This window comes from Centropristis striata, chromosome 23 (genome assembly GCF_030273125.1).
Source record: "Centropristis striata isolate RG_2023a ecotype Rhode Island chromosome 23, C.striata_1.0, whole genome shotgun sequence".
NCBI lineage: Eukaryota > Metazoa > Chordata > Actinopteri > Perciformes > Serranidae > Centropristis > Centropristis striata.
Window position 1 is genome coordinate 24,797,435 of NC_081539.1, and position 16,867 is coordinate 24,814,301.

At 40.8% G+C, this 16,867-nt stretch overlaps 1 protein-coding gene across 1 annotated transcript in view; it reads right to left on the bottom strand.

Annotated features, from left to right (window-relative positions):
* The window catches only part of mpp7a (MAGUK p55 scaffold protein 7a), a 209,685-nt gene that overhangs the window by 92,485 nt on the left and 100,333 nt on the right, over positions 1–16,867 (bottom strand). The window contains exons 5-6 of the mRNA XM_059326847.1: positions 12,844–12,924; positions 1,255–1,386 (exon numbers count right to left, since the gene is read on the bottom strand). Coding sequence (XP_059182830.1) covers positions 1,255–1,386; positions 12,844–12,924 — 213 coding nt within the window. The remainder of the gene's footprint in view (positions 1–1,254; positions 1,387–12,843; positions 12,925–16,867) is intronic.

The following is a 16,867-nucleotide window of genomic DNA, read 5'->3' on the forward strand; positions in this document are numbered from 1 at the left end:
ACTGGCTGAAAATACTCATGGCCAAGAGCAGGGTAATTGTGGTCTGTTTTGGTGTGCTTACAACTTCAAGGTTGTGGGTTGGATTCCCACAGGAAAGTACCTCAAAAGCATGTATGGTATTGGCTTGACCTGTGGTGGGGATGCTGCTTTGGTACAGGAGGGATTCAGAAACTCAGGGATTAGTGAACAAAGCCTAGATAGCAGGATTTCCATTAACCACAGACAATAAAGAACCTGATTATGTATTTATGTTGGAGACATTACTTGCTTTCAGTATCTTTACACCTTTCCTGCATGTACTCCTGACTCCCTCCAGAGATGTTGCGGCCTATGGTCAGTGCATTTCCACCCAGGCCATTGGGACGCACTAACATAATTTTATACAATCTGTTTACTTTTTAAAACCATGTTAAAGATCTTGGAGTTGCTGAAAAACACTAGGTACCAATATAAAAAAGGTTGGAAGCAAGGCTAAAACATCCTTTTTGGTGGTGATAAAGGAGTGTAAAGCCAAGTGTTGTTCTTCTTTTAAAATCAACTTTCTCTCTCAACTATCTAGAACACTGTCTTCAGCTAGATCAAAGAGAACTTTGCATCTGCTGCAGCCATGTTGGATCCCGTAAGCAAACTACAAGCTTCCGTCTGTCCAATAGTACGTGTCATCGTCTTGCCCTCCCTTCCCTGTTCTGTGATTGGATACCAAAAGCAGGGCTAAGAATCGGTCATGGACACCTTGCAGTTTGAAACAAAATTGAGCTTGCAAGGCAGCATGGGTATACCCAGGCTAGGGGTAACCTGCAACTAATTTAACACCTTGTCAGATAATGTTAATTACTTTTAAATGGCATTATATTTGGCTGATTTCATTTACCACCCTTTAAAACCCTGCGGACACCCTGAGCTGACATGAAAGAACAATTATAAGTTGCCTCATTGAATCTAATTCTTGAATACATATTTTCTCCCGTGGGTGGCCAAAGTTGACTGATTAGCAACCTATTTTTTTTAATCATTTTTTCTTGCTCAATTTCTGCTTTTTTGACTGTTTACTGACGGATTAGCTATCAGCGATACATTACACTGCCATCTTCTGACCAAAGCACATTTATGCATCTTCGATTTTTCTCTCTAAACCGGTTGATGGAAACGTCCCTAATTTGCCTTTTCTTTAACGCTAGATTTCTAAATTTCACTCCAAAATTCTACTTCGAAACATGGCTATTGTTTCTCAATATGACTGACAAAGTTACTTACGAGAGGTTCCTTATTCTTGACCAGTCGTATGATTTTCACCGAATCCTCATCGTCGTCGATGTCTTCAGGCAGTGGAGGTAGTTCGGGGTCGTAGCTCTTCTGGGCGATGGTGTCGTGGACTGACAGGAGGCTCTAGAGGCGGGAGAGGGATAGAGGGATGGATGGGAGGAAAGAAACAAGAGGCAAGGGTTATCAGTCAAACCATAAAGGCCTTGGCTTTGCCTCGGTCTAATTAGAATAGCAATACAAGCTATTAAAAGTTCAATCGATCATTTCTTTCTTTGAGCAGGACAGAGAAAATGCAGAGACTGCAGGGAGGATGGTTATGAATTGGGGTGCTGGGTGATGGATTTGAATGCATTCAGAGCCAGAACTTGTGGCTACATGCGTTAATTGCCATTAGACCCATGCTCTCCCTCCATACATCTCTCTGATTAAAGGCAACCAGCGCCTGCCCCAGACCACTGCTCGCCGGGGACTGCGGTTGAAAGAGCGTCTGAGGTGGGGGGGGCAACCGTGGCAATCATTTTCAGTACCGATGCTTTCCAGGGCAAGGTGGTGAACACTCGGAGAAGTGATGTTCTGCAGTGTTTGGCGGCAGGCTCAAAGTAAATGAAGTTCTCAGTCGCCTCAGATATTTCACACGTTCACGAGCAGACATAAAAAAGAGACGGGACACAGACAAGAATGATGCCATTGAGACGTTCATTTTTCAAACTATTTAACGACTCCATGTCCGGACCAAGATGCAGCTGGACGCGTGCTGCTTTTTCCGTGGTTGAGGAGAGGGGGAGAGAAAAGTGAGAAAAACATCTTCCACCCCATGTGCCAGACAAAAGTATAGAGAGAGAGGGAGAGAGAGAGGGGGAGAGGGATATGGTGAGAAGAGGAGCTGTGTTTTATGACATGGGAGCATGCTGCAGTACAGCGTTCAAGATGTTGCTAACTGGGAGCAGATGAGAGGAGGAGACACAACTGGAGCTCTGTGGACAGGATCCACTGAGAGACAAGCTGACCAACAAACGTACACACACAGTTCATCTTGTACACTTGTGAGGACTTGCTTCTATTTATTACCTTAATACTTTCCTATAACTAGCAGAGTGATACCAGTTTATTACAGCTTGGGTGTAACTTTTTTACTTTTAGTCATCAATCCTTCCTGTATTAATTACATTGTGATCATTTGGCACCCCAGTGGCCAATGGTTAAGGGTGCCATCTGGCCCGGACTTTTGTTTTCTCTCTGTCTTCTAATTTGCTGTCATTTCTGTTCAATGTGTAGCCAGGACGTGTACAAATGTGTCTGATTGGGAGAGTGACCAGACACATCTGCCAGAGCAAATAAAACATGAGCTCGGCAGTCTGGTTCCCAAGCTATCCAATGTGCAATAAAAGGCATAAATTGCCCCCAAAATTAAAAGAATTACACATAACAACATCCTAATAATTCTATAACATCACTAAAAGGAAGTCTATTGGGGAAAGGAACATGAGTGGTCAGACAATCACACAGTTTTTAAAAAATGCCCCGGCTTGGTTAGAAAAGAGAACGAAGGGGACTGATACAAACTGTCCATTGTAAACATCAACAAACATCTAAATTTAGTGGTTCGGATCATTTGGCTTGTTAATAACCATAATCACCAATCATCTGACTTTTTTGTTTCTTGTTCTGATTTTGCTGTGGCAAATATCTCTTGGTTAACAAAAAGTAGTGCCAAATGAAAAGGCTGTGGATGGCAACAACAATTGGTGGACATATCATTGTCCACATATTGTTATATACCGTACACATTGTTTATACGGGTAAAATGAGTTTTTTGACAGACCCGGAATGAGGCGGGGCTCATGATTGGATAGAATGCGAAGCAGGATGTGATTTAGTACTCAACGCCACAACAACACGTGCCATTTTTAAAAGCCAGCGAAGCAGTGTTGCCAACTTAGTAACTTTGTTGCTATATTTAGCAACTTTTCAGACCCCTTTAGTGACTATTTTTCCAAAAAGCGACAAGCGACAAATCCAGGGACTTTTTCTGGTGTTATTGGAGACTCCTTCTTACTCTTCTTAACAAGGCTGAGTCGAAGTGGCACAGTCCTTCTGCAGCAGTCTTTCCCAGCTACAGAGCCGAAGGGGATGTTAACCCCTTAGCGTCCAGTCTGCAAATTGCTAATAGGCTAACAGTTAGCTCTGTAGCAGTACAGTGTGTATATGCTGCTGCTGCAGGACGTGTTCACTTATCGATCTGTTTGTTTACAACAAGCACTGGACACTATGTGCACAGTTAGCATTGCCCGTGTTTAATCTGTTGCGACGTTCGAAAACCATACGTCACCTCCGGAGTCTCATAAATCCCTCTGGGGGCTAACTTGTAATGGAGACACGCAGAGTGAGCGGACTTTTGAAAGGGTGAGGCCTGAGACTTTCCCGGTGGCCAATTTTCCCCCTAGTGGAAACACGGCTAACAAGTTGACTGTCAGTAATTACCTCAAAAATCTGAACCATCCCTTTTAAGGTATACTAGCTCAAATTGTAGCCTGTGGTACAATTGCGGTCCTCTGAAAAATGATATGCGGCCCCCAAATATGAAATGGAAAAGATGCATTACTGAATATTTTAATCTTATGCTGTCCATTTCAATATTTTCCCTTTCAATAGCGGAAATAAACAAATTAAGTTAGGAATGACTATAGTAAGCTATTGGTCTGCTATCAATGCTAGTGTTCAGTAAAGTTAGTCCCTAACTTGGCACTTTGTCATGAGTTGCCTCCCGCCTTCCCGCCCCAGTGACAACCCTTTAGCCAGCACATTTAGCAATTTTCATTCTAGCTAGCTAATGGGTATAATATTTGTGTCCAGAAAGGAGAATTTAGCAGAGTTTCTTGAGCTTCTGACTCAGACATCTTCAACTACAGTGTCAGGCAGGACAGAAGAGCTGAGGAGAAGAGGCTGAGGAGTGACAGCCCGGGCAGAGAAATGGCAGAAATGTCCCAAACTGAGCAAAATTAAAAGAAAAGAGAAATTGCAGATGGACAGCAGGGTCATACAACACCACATACTTCCACTGGGTCATAAGTGATGATTAAGGGGGATTGTTTTGGTTTGTTTATATACATTGATGTTTTTAGGAAAATCCTACTCATTGTGCCTTTAACTTAGGTGACCTACTGTCTTTCAACTTCTACCCAACACTAGCCAACAGAGACAAACACATGACAAAAAACAGACTCAAATTCCCTGAAGAAGCCATATATAATTCCAGATATTTCTCTTTGTTATCTTCCTCCCTGAATTGTCTCGTCTTCTTGGTCCTCTTGTCCAAACTTCTCTTAAAGCCAATAATCCTCTGTCTTCTTTTTGTTTGCTCTTCTTCAGTTTTATCTTTCATGTATTTCTTCCCAAAGCATCAGTTTGTTCATTCCTCAAAACAGGCCTACCAATGTGTTCCTGGCTTTCATCTGCACCATACATAAACACACACTTGTATTGTATGTCTGGGATGCTGTCATTAAAGTATTGAAATATTCTGTTGGAATGCTGGAAACCCAAACTGTTTGCAGATGAGGACAATAAAAACTGAATGGGATCCCAAACCTGTGCTCGATATATGGTATACATATTGTTTTCATAGCTTCGTGTCAACAGTTTCCACAATGTAGTGATGACATCACTAATGTTGCATTCTATAGCTCAGCACCACATGTGAACATACATGACTTTAAAACAGAGCTATAGAAAGTGAATGAGAGCAGCCCTCCATTCAGAACCCAAGAAAAATGTCACAAGGCGGAGAATGCTTCTGATTTTGTAGCCACCATCCCTTTTTCTGTTTTCTCTAGCTTCTTTCTCTCTGTTTTTTCTCCCTCAGGGGGTATGAGAAATACAATTTTAATTTGCACTTGTATCGAGTTTTCTGAAAACATCCTTTGGTGAAAGCCGGCCCGTGCCATGACAGCGAACCCGGAGAAAAGGGAGAATTCTTTGAGTTTGAGGTTGGATACATGTGGTGCTGTGGCTCTCTTTATGGTGTTTGACTGTCAGTCACAGCACCTGATCTGGGTCGCGACAACATGTGGGTCAGCCAGGCGTCCATCAGCCTCTCAGCAGGGTGGGACACCCTTGCGGGCCTGCTGCCCGAGAAGCAGAACTACAGTGTTTTGCTGACTCTGCGCAGCATTACTCCCTGGAATGAGACTGGAGTTGTGCTGAAACAATTTGTCCATCAATCCACTGACACAGAAGTTATTCTACAGCGATTTTGTTTTTATTCCTCTCTCTAAATAAAACACACACCTTTTCCAGACATAAGTCAAGCTATAGTATAATTCAGAAACCCAACATTTGTTGGATTTGCTGCTTTTCTCTGGTTTATATCAAAGCAAATTGAAAAATATTGGATTATAGACTGTTGGTTGAATAAATGAGAAATGTAAATAATATGTTAACTTGGCCTTCAGGAAATTGAAATGTGTATCTTTCTCTATATTATAATCGACTCAATGTTTAATCAATAAACCATAGTCACAAAGAAGGAGAAATAAAAAAAAGAGGCCACAGACTCCAGGTCTGAAACGTGAAGCCAATGTGGAAAGTCTTTGAGAAAATGACCCTACTTTTCTTTGATTTATTACCTCAGTAAACTTTTTCCTGGCACTGTGGAAGTAAATATTCGTGTTTTTGGTTTACTTTGAATGATGGAAGCTAACTTTGTTAGCAGTGAATTTGCACAGCACAGCCAGGGCCAGGTACAGTCAGGTTGCTGGTATGGGTGGGCCTGTCAGGTTCAAGGTTGGGCTTAAAGACGATCCAATCGTCCATCACTGATGACTGAGAGTCAACCATTGAGCCCAACATTGTGATTTAAAAGCCCCATCCCTGATCCACACCAGCACTGGGGTGCGGGCTTGCAGTGGCCTTCATTGCATGCTTAAAAACAAATGATTCTGATTTACCAAGGGTGCACGGACAGATTATGTGCAAGTGAAGGTAGATGCTAGGGGTTATTATTCTTTCCCAAAAAAAAAGGTTTGTACAGCCATATCATTTAAACAATTTAGTTGCACAGACAATATAATTGTCCACACTGCAAAAGAGGTGTGTCTTAAAACAAGATAAAAACACAAAATCTGAGGGAAATTATTTTGCTGAATGGACAGATAATTTCTGTAATTAAGATTATTAAATCTAGAAATAAGCATGTTGTTCGCTTAAAATAAGACATTAACTCTTAAAAGAAGATAAACTAAAGCTGCAAGCAGCGATGAACTGGCCCGAGCAGAGTGCACTGACAATGATTTGTTTCTTACCAAGATAAAAAAGAACTTTAGATTAAGAAGTGTTACATAATTTATCTTGTTTTAGGAGTTCATTTCTTATTTTAAATGGTAAATGGACCTGCACTTATATAGCGCTTTTCTAGTCGCTTTGCGACCACTCAAAGCGCTTTACACTACAGACTGCACTCATTTACCCGTTCACACACACATTCATACTGGTGGCAGAGGCTAACCTGAAAGGTGCCACTTGCCACCACTGGGAATTGCTTCACACACCGATGAACGCAGCATCGGGAGCAATTTGGGGTTCAGTATCTTGCTCAAGGATACTTCGACGTGTAGGCAGCGATGGTCAGAGATCGAACCACCAACCCTTCGGTTGGAGGGCAACCCGCTCTACCAACTGAGCCACAGCCGCCCCAACTTTAAGCGTTCAACATGCTTATTTCTAGATTTAACAATCTTAATCTAAGAAATCTTGTCAAGTAAAATTATCTGTCCATGCAGCAAGATAATTTCCCTCAGATTTAATGTTTTTATCTTGTTTTTAGACACACCTTTTTTTGCAGTGCATTGTGATGTGTTACTGTTAACATCATCATATGCCAGTTGGGTAGACGTCCCCCAACCCTACTTGGGTTTCTCAGTCAGATGCATCTTCTCATCTAAATATGTTCACTTCTGTCTTCAAACCAAGGTGGCAAAACAGCATTCTACAAACCAATGGGTGACATCACAGTCACTATGTCCACTCCTTTTATGAAATGAACACATCAGCAAATACCTTTATATTGGAAACGTGGTTGTATTTTACTATTTATTTATCATTGGAACAGAGTAAACGCTACAAAGTTAAGAGAACCCTACACTTTTCCTCATGCTCACCCCAACCTTTCCTCCACTAACCTGCCAGTGGCTGTTTCCTCCGACCTCTATCCATCAGGCCTAAAATATTGACCTGAGAGTCCTCTCATCGATGGCACTTCCTCAAATCTGGCATTGCCCCCCACTGCCACAGTCTCCCTCATGGTCGTGCCTAACAACCCGTAACAGAGCCGCAGCTAATTCCTTGTAAAAACTCTAGGAAGTAGCAATAACAGCTGCATGCTAATAGATAGCACATGGTACATGCCCTGGCTGGTGACCATTGACATGCGAGTACAACTACACAGGTACAAATGTTTTACACATAGGGGTCTGTGTATGGAAGCCTTCTCCCTGGGCTGATATGAGTCAGTGGGTCTTGTTATGCCTCAGTGTTGCTGGATTAGCAGCCTAATCAAATCTGGAGTTATATCCTTGTATAGGCCCTGCAGCGGAGTGAGAGACGGAAAGAAAGATGAAGGGAAGCGAAGCCACCCTTGTTTTCCAGGCGTCCCGTCCTTTCTCGGTTCGTGTGTTTGTATTCATTAGGCATAATAGGGATCCTAGAAAAACAGATCACTGAGCTTGACTAAATAAACCTGCTGGTACATTCCTGGCATTGGCCTCTCATTATAGCCCCCCCGGCCCTGTCACCGGCCCACTCGTTTTTCAGTTGGCGGTGCTGGATCGGTGCAGGGTAACTGCTTTGCCCAAGCTGGAAGGACCCTGCTGTGTGCGTTCTGCCTCAGAGACGCTGCTGTAGGCCAGCTGGGATTTGACACCCACGCCCATCCTCCCTTAAGCCTTGAACCTCAGCGTCCCGCCCCGAGTCGAACACATTCTGCAAGCGTGTATACAGACCGACCTCCATACATGCAGGCGGAAACAGCCGGCCATCATAATTGGCACTTTCATCACTGTCAATATTAGTCTTGCTGAGGGGGGCTAATATGGGCGAAAGTTGTTTTTTCATGTGCTAATCGTAAAAAAAAAAAAGAAAAAAGAAAGTTTGAGGCAAGGAAGAGAAAGAAAGAGAATGAGAGAAGGGAGTTTTAGAGAGCCTGATTTATATCCCCACCCTAGGAATGGATCATTTCAGCCATAATTAAGAGTGATACAGTTACTATCGCACAGAGACGCCATTCAAAGGCAGCAGCCATCTGCTTGTGTTTTACACCCCCGGCCCTGTGATTTACACTGGGCCTGGCTGGTACGGTATCAAGTGCCCTGGAGGACAGATGGAGACAGACAGAGCAAAGTTTTAATACTTTACTGTTGAAGCCCACATGCTGCCTACGGTTTGAGACACAGGAAAACGCCAACATCTGTATGTTACAGTGAGAGTCCTCCCTCCAAACCAAGGTGCCAGGCTCCAGCTGGGGCGTTTAAGGCCCAGGAGCTCCAAACTTGGACCAGCATGCAAGAGAGGTCATGAAGTTGAGAGGTAAAGAAACTGTGCGTAAGTGTGTGAACACATGCAGATGTCAATCACTCATCTTGACAACACTGAGCATGATGCTTTCAATCTAAATCGGACAAACCGCAGCTTGTGGTAACTCACAGAACATCAGAAAAAGAAGATCCAGGGATGGTGAATCCAGCTTTCTTTGATGTTTAAAATGAACACATTGCCATTCTGTTCATGTATGATCTATAAGTATCGCTCGGCCGTGAAATGTTTCAAATAAATCTTTGATGCCAGTGCACGATAGGTCGTCTCCTTTGGCCTCAGTTGCTTCTCTGCTTCTGACAGTGCTGTCAGCCCGCAGTAAAAGAAGCAATAGACGAATATTTTCCATTGTTTGGTGCGGATTTGTCTGGCTGACCTCGTTCTGCACTGGAACGCAGTGTACAGGTCGGCTGAGCCGCATGTGGAGGTGGTGGGAGAACAGAGCGACAGCAGTGAATAGAGACAGCAAACAGACTAACTAACAACAAGTAAATGCTGACGCTCTTCCTGAGGAGACAAAGCTGAAGTTGGAGAGGATTTTGCACCGGAGCAGAAGGGACATTGTTGGCACTGTACTAGTAAGTCAAAGTTACAGGCAGAAAAAGGCCTAGTGGAGGAAAGTAAGGGGAGCAAACAGGAAAAATGCCTCAAGAAATCTCAGAATGGCCCAAAAATACAAGTTAAGGCCAACATCCTAATCCTACATTAAGCCGTCATGATTGATTGCGTTTTGGTTTAACTGGTATCTGTGTTAACTGGTGCCTTTCAGCTGAATGTGCCCATGGTTGCTTGTACTTATGTAAATGGTAACTATAGCTATTGAACATTGATCAGTATGTATTCATATATATATATATATTCATATATATATGTATATATGTGTGTGTGAGTATATACATATATATACATACATACATATATACACATATATACATATATATGCACATACATATATATATATATACATGTATATACACATATACACACATACATATATATACATATATATATATACATATATACACACACATATATACAAATATATATGTTAGATCCACACACACACAACCTTCATCCGTTTTCTGTATCTGCTGCGTCCTGTTCTTTACCGTCTAAGTGCAATAATATTATAGTACATTATATTTCTACTAATTGTATCTAATAACTTACCTCTACATGCTATCACTCATCCTCCTTTACATACATAGCTATTTATTCTATATTCAATATTTTTATGCCATTCAATTATTTATTCTTGTTGTGATATTTTATACCTTTTATACCTCTATACCTAATTGTCCTTAAGTGTTTTGTGTTGTTGTCCTTAATTTGTTTTATGCACTTTGGGAGTTGCACTCTTATTTCTTTGTGCTATGTACAATGACAATAAAAGCTATTTCATTCTATTCCATCATTGATTGAAGTTGATTTTTAAGAATGCCTACAACACCTACAATTTCTTCGCATCTGTGCTTGTGCAAGCTTTTTACCAAAGGAAATTAAAATTTTCAGTTGAGGGCAAAAATGTGGTTGAGTCATAGGAGGAAAAGTGTAAGTCCAACTTGCAATATTTATATGTTCTTACTTGATTTGTTTTTTACAGATTTGATACGTTTAGAGTCCATGTATGACATACAGTCATGGAAAAAAAATATTAGATCACCCTTGTTTTCTTTAATTTCTTGCTCATTTGAATCCTTGGTACAACTAAAGGTACATTTGTTTGCACAAATATAATGATAACAACAGAATAAGCTCATAAGAGATTCATTTGAGAGCTGATATTTAGACATTTCCATGGTTTTCTTGATAATGATTTTGGTTATTATCAAGAAAACCATTGAAAATGTCTAGATATCAGCTCTTAAATTAAACTTTTATCAGCTATTTTTGTTATCATATTTATCCAAACAAAAACCTTTGGTTGTACCAGCCATTAAAATGAACAAGAAATTGAAGAAAACAATGGTCTAATACTTTTTTCCATGACTACAGAGAATGGGACACGCACCACAGTGGAATCATACCGTAATGATTTAAACTGATCATTCATACTAATATGTATAATATGAAGTTTAGATATAAAGAGCTAAAAAGAGACATCCCGAGCCACGTCTCTGACCACTACTACAGTAGTTCTCAACCTTTTTGAGTCGCGACCCCCAATTTAATATGCATGTTGTCTGTGACCCCCGCTCACTCAACAGAATTTCATGCGCACAGTTCAGATCAAAAAAGACACAAAATGACCCAAAAAATACATAAAATTAGGCAAAAAAGGACTCAAATTGACCACAAAATGAAAAAAATACACAAAATGACCAAAAAAGACACAAAATGACCCAAAAAAGAAACAAAATGATGCAAAAAAGACACAAAATGACCCAAAAAAGAAACAAAATGACCAAAAAAGACACAAATTGTCTAAAAAAGACACAAAATGACCAAAAAAAAAAGACACAAAATTACCAAAAAAAGACACAAAATTACCAAAAAAGACACAAATTGACCACAAAATGATAAAAAAAAAGACACAAATTGACCACAAAATGATAAAAAAGACACAAAATTACCAGACAAGACACAAAATGACCAAAAAAGACATTAAATGACCAAGGACTAAAACACATTAGCACATGAACACTTTAACACAGTGGAGACAGAGCTGAGTTCCAAAATGATTTGGCGACCCTCAGAAATCATCTCGCGACCCCAATTAGGGTCGGGACCCCAAGGTTGAGAATAGCTGCACTACTATACTATCCATGGGTGGGCAGGATAAGGCATTGGCCTGTATGTGTGTCCACCTGGCCCACAGTCCCGTCTGCTGCCTTCACCTCTCCTCACCTCATCAGCTGAAGTCGCCGAGCTTCCTGATCGATGACTCTGCCTTTTGATGGATTGACCTTTGCCACGCCAAATACCTTCGCCGTAAGCGCAATTAAAATAATAAAACGCCGGATTTCTGACACAGGCATGCTTCATGGCGAGCGCAGTGATCGTTTGCCGGCGCATTTCACTTCGGGTTGACAGAGACGAAGGAGATCACAACGTCCCTACGTAGCAAAGCAGGAGAGCGAGGCTGTGATGGATGGGGAGCGTTTGTCTTCGGGATAGAGTGTGTAGTTGAGTGTGTATCCACCATCATGTGTCTATGGGGGGATGTGTGCGCTGATTGCTGGCTTCGTGTGATGAACTCAATTATACATGATCCCATTTTCATGCATTACTATGTGTAATTTTACATTAATTGTACTGGTCAGTCCTTATAAATAACTCTATTGTTTTCATTTAAGAAATTAATCATGACATCACTAGCGCAGACATTGAGAAAACCACATGTTGATCTCACTTGTAAGTCTGATTCTTTTGGGAACCCCCGTCTTTTCACAACCCTTCACACTGAGAGGAATTGAATATTTGTATGCACTGAACTGTAAATGTGTGTGTATTGTGTTGGGAGAGGACTTCATACTGAGCTGTTGTTTCTGGCAGAGCCCAAATAAGCATGACGACAGTGCATTAAAAAAGGAGCCGGTCCAGCTCTCCTTCTATCCCGCTGCCGAGGAGGCAGCTCTGTCTGGCTGAGACACCTGCAGGGCCTGATGGATGGCCCAGTTATGCTTTTGAAAAATAAGAACGTGTAAATTTATTTTGTAGCTGTCCGTGTCTGGCTAACGAGGCAAGCGGTGGCCGTAACCAAGAAAACAAGAAAAAAGCCCAGTCTGGATCTAGACGCACTATTATTTTGTGTACGGCATGATAATCACATCATTTTAATGCCAGCGCTGAACAAACAATGATACACACACTGTGTGAGGACATCAGTAAGAATATGAGCCAGAGTTTGTGTTTAATTCAGTGTGCGATAGCCAGAACTGCCTGATATTTTTATATTATTTTAAAGAGAAAAAGAGAATATCTGCTTGTAGTATTAACAATTATTGCATATAAAAATGATTAAAGATTGTACTGAAGAACAGGAGCCAAACTCACCTTCACGTGGGGTTTTGCCAGTATCTTGAGAAGCTCATTGATTTCTCCATTTGCTGATTTCCCTTCCAGCTCCTCAGACAACTAGAGAGAAAGGAAGACAGATTGGTCAACCAAATGCATTTACCAACCCTGTCTCGAAAACTCCCGTTCCCATAAAATCAGACTGCATTCTCAATTAAGTTTTGATATTTTAGAAAGAGATATGTCGTTGAGACAATACCGCCATACCAATATATGACATCTTTTGATGTTGCCTTAACTTATGACAACTATTTGTTTGCTCCTCTCTGCAACCTAGAAAGAGCTAGTTCCTAAGAAAATAAACAATGGTTCTGTAATCCGATGAAATTGCTTCAAAAGGTCGAAGGTTTTGAATTTGATGAAGTCTTTAAATAAAAGAAGTTGATGATGACTTCTTGTGGCGTTGAGCTGAAACAATTCACTTAGCATTTTTGGTTTAAAATGCATATCACATATACATATCTTATATCATCATTTGGCCTAAAAATACAGAGATAAGAGTTTTGCTCCATATCGCCCAGCCCTACTTACTTTACATATCTGCATGTAACCACCTTAACTTACGAATGTAACTTAGGTGATTAACTAATCACAATTATTATACTATTATTATACTGATTGGTCGGATGCCATGGTGTCACTATAAGTGACGTAGCCTGATCTTCACTGATAAGCTGGAAGAAATCCATCTGCGTGCACGAGCTCACGGAGACGCATGGGAACCCATTTTAGATGTCACCAAATATGTCTCGTTACCTGATTAAGGGTTAACCCAAATTATGATATTTTCCAATGAGAAAAGTAGAAATTTGTTTGATATCTCAACCAAACCAAGTGGTGTGTTCAATTCACAGTGTTGTAATCTGAGTCACACATGCACTGGTCACTAGAAAATTACACTGGAAAATACATGTTAATCGCAATGAATCTGAAAATGCAGTGAGGCGGTATGGGAACGTAGTTTTTAGGGAACAGGGTTGCATTTACACTATGTCAGGGAAGGCTATTACACATGCTGAAAGGACATTAAAATCCCTATGTCTTTCATATGGGTCCTCACAAAGATGATTATCTTTGATGATGATTATCCTGTTTTTCCAAGCTTTATTTCAACTACTGACTTCAATAAAAACCTGATTGTATTACAACCGAAGATCAACACAGATAGATCTAATGGAAACTACTACACCCAGTGAGGGAGTGTGTAACAGTGACGTAACCCCAAAGCATGTGTAAAAATCACAGTTATACACTCAAGGGTACTGACTGTGTTTGTATTTTCAGACAGTCTCAAGCAGCGGGGGCCCGTCTGACAGGAAAGGTGATATTGTGCTAAATTAGGTGCATCTTAATGGGAGGCAAGTTCACAGCATGTCATGGGACCTAGAATTTACACTTGTTGCCATTTTTCTCTTGATTAAATTTACTATTCAGCAGGGTCATTTTTCAATAAAAATCTCAGGAACAGTCCATTCGTCTTGGAAACAATGGGAGCTGTGAGAGCATCTCTGAGCAGTGGGACCGCGCTGGACTACATTCGTGATGAATGTCTGGTAGCTCTGAGACGAGTGACTCTGCTTCTAAAGCCCAGGCCACGCTCCTCCGTCTGCGCTCTGATTTATGGATGATCCTCCTGGACGTGGTGTGAGTGTGGAGAGGAGAGACGAGCCGTCGCACACAAAGACCTGCTTGTGCTGAGCCGGGATCAGGAGCTAATGCCGGCTACACAAAGAGGGTCCAGTGGAGATCAGAGGCTAGGATGTCAAGGGAACGCTAACAGTGATAGAGAATATCACACACACACATGCAGGGGTGCATTAACATCACTGGAGGCCCCTGGGCTACAGAACTTTATGAGTCCCCCATCTCTAAGTGGTTGACACACTATATTTGCCTATAAAAACTCGATACAAGGTCATCTTTGGCTCTGTGCCATTCATTTGAACCATTGTATGTACCAATGCATACCATTAGGGCTATTTCCACTACCGCCCAATACCTGGAATGAGGCAGGTTTCACTCGCCGAAACGCCCCTAATTTGAATACGAGCCGTCCGGAGCTGACTTTTTTCGTCCCTGTCAAAGAGCAGAGTCTTTTTTCTCTCCTGAAAAAAGCATTGTTACTGATTGGATAGATCGCTAAGCAGGATGTGACATTTGGTACGCGACAAAAACACGCCATTTGTAAAAGCCGGCGTAACAGTTTTGCCAACTTAGCAACTTTGTTGTTATATTTAGCAATTCTTTGGACCCCCTTAGCAACTACTTTTCAAGAAACAAGCGACTGGCGACAAATCCAGCTACTTTTTCTGGTATTATTGGAGACTCCTTCTTACTCTTCTTAATGACTCGCGGTGGCTGGTAGCTCGTTAAGAAGAGTAAGAACGAGTCGAAGCAGCACAGTTCTCCTGCAGCAGTCTCTCCCAGCTGCAGAGCCGGAGGGGATGTTAACCCCTTAGCGTCCAGTCTGCAAATTGCTAATAGGCTAACGGTTAGCTCTGTAGCAGTATTGTGTGTATGTGCTTCTGCTACAGGTGGTGTTCACTTAGCAATCTCTGTTTACAACAAGCACCGGACACTCTGTGCACAGTTAGCGATGCCGGTTAATTCACGATCACTATGTTTATGATCAGAGGAGATGCTGTGCATAATTAGCCATGCTTGTTTCTTTATGATCAGCTGCTGACGTTGTGCACAGTTAGTGACGGCGGCCACAGTTGAGTCTCCCGTGTTTAATCCGTGTGTATGTGACGTCACGGCCGAAACTGTCGCTAAGCGATTACGTGACATTCGAAAACCATACGTCACCTCTTTCCTCATCACAGCATCATGTGCGTTACGGTCGAGTGTTCATTAGCCTACATAATTATTCTTTAAAAAAAATGTTTCCCATATAATATATTTTAAAGTTAAATAATTATTCAAGAATGAATTTTCTTTTAAAATACATAAAAAACTGATACAAAATATGATGAAAAAAGTATTTATTGTATTGGACCATTACAGCCATTTTTTCCTTATCCAAACTGAGGGATCAAAGTTTAGAGGATGTCATATTTTGTGCAGACTGTAAAGCCTTCAGAGACAGTGTTCGTGATTTTGAGCTATATATATGAAAATGTCTTGTAATAAAACATAAGCAGTTGGAGATAAGTGAACTGCCATGCAGTCATCTATTTCAATCAGCAGACTTATTACAGCTACAAATCACATTTCAATGGATGAAAATGTGGCTGGTCACTTGAAATATTTCCTTTAATAAACCATGACTAATACGTTCACAAGTCAAATAAAATCCGCCGTGAAATTGGAAGTTGAATCAGGCTCCTTAGAAGAAATCGTTGAATATTGGACTATTCTGGATCACCCCTACATTAATTTTTTTAAAATGATTATATATTTCAAATTAAATCTGTAAGCCTTTTTGAATGCAGAAAGTTTAAAGCAGACACTTCACTCGATAAGAATCAGTGTTCACTCGCATGAAAAAGAACATTTAATGGAGATTAAATTGGCAGTTTTGAGTGAGCCGTCTTTTTCTGACATTAGCAGTCTTCTGGTGTCTAAGATCCACTCTGATGTATGAAAGTTTATTTCCCATGACAGGGATTTTACTTTATTTTAATTTTGCCTGATAAAACTACACCACTTGGAACAGACAGGAAATCAGAATGTCTATTGTTTATCTTTTTAACAAATTCTAATAAATTCTTTATACACGTTCGTCCATTAAGTTGGAATAAAATATTTTTTACCTCTTTCCATGAAATGATTGTGACACTGTGATTTATTCTTGACAGATAAAGTGTATATCTTCTCAAAACTTTATTAATCAATCTCTTCCATATCACAATGACAATAAAACCACAATTAACAGGATTCTGTCTTAAAACTAATTATTCCAACTTCATGGGCGTCCGTTTACTTGTACACTTTACAGTTCTGAGATAAAAGCATACCTTTCAAATTAAAAGATTATCCATCAAAATGATAACATCATTAG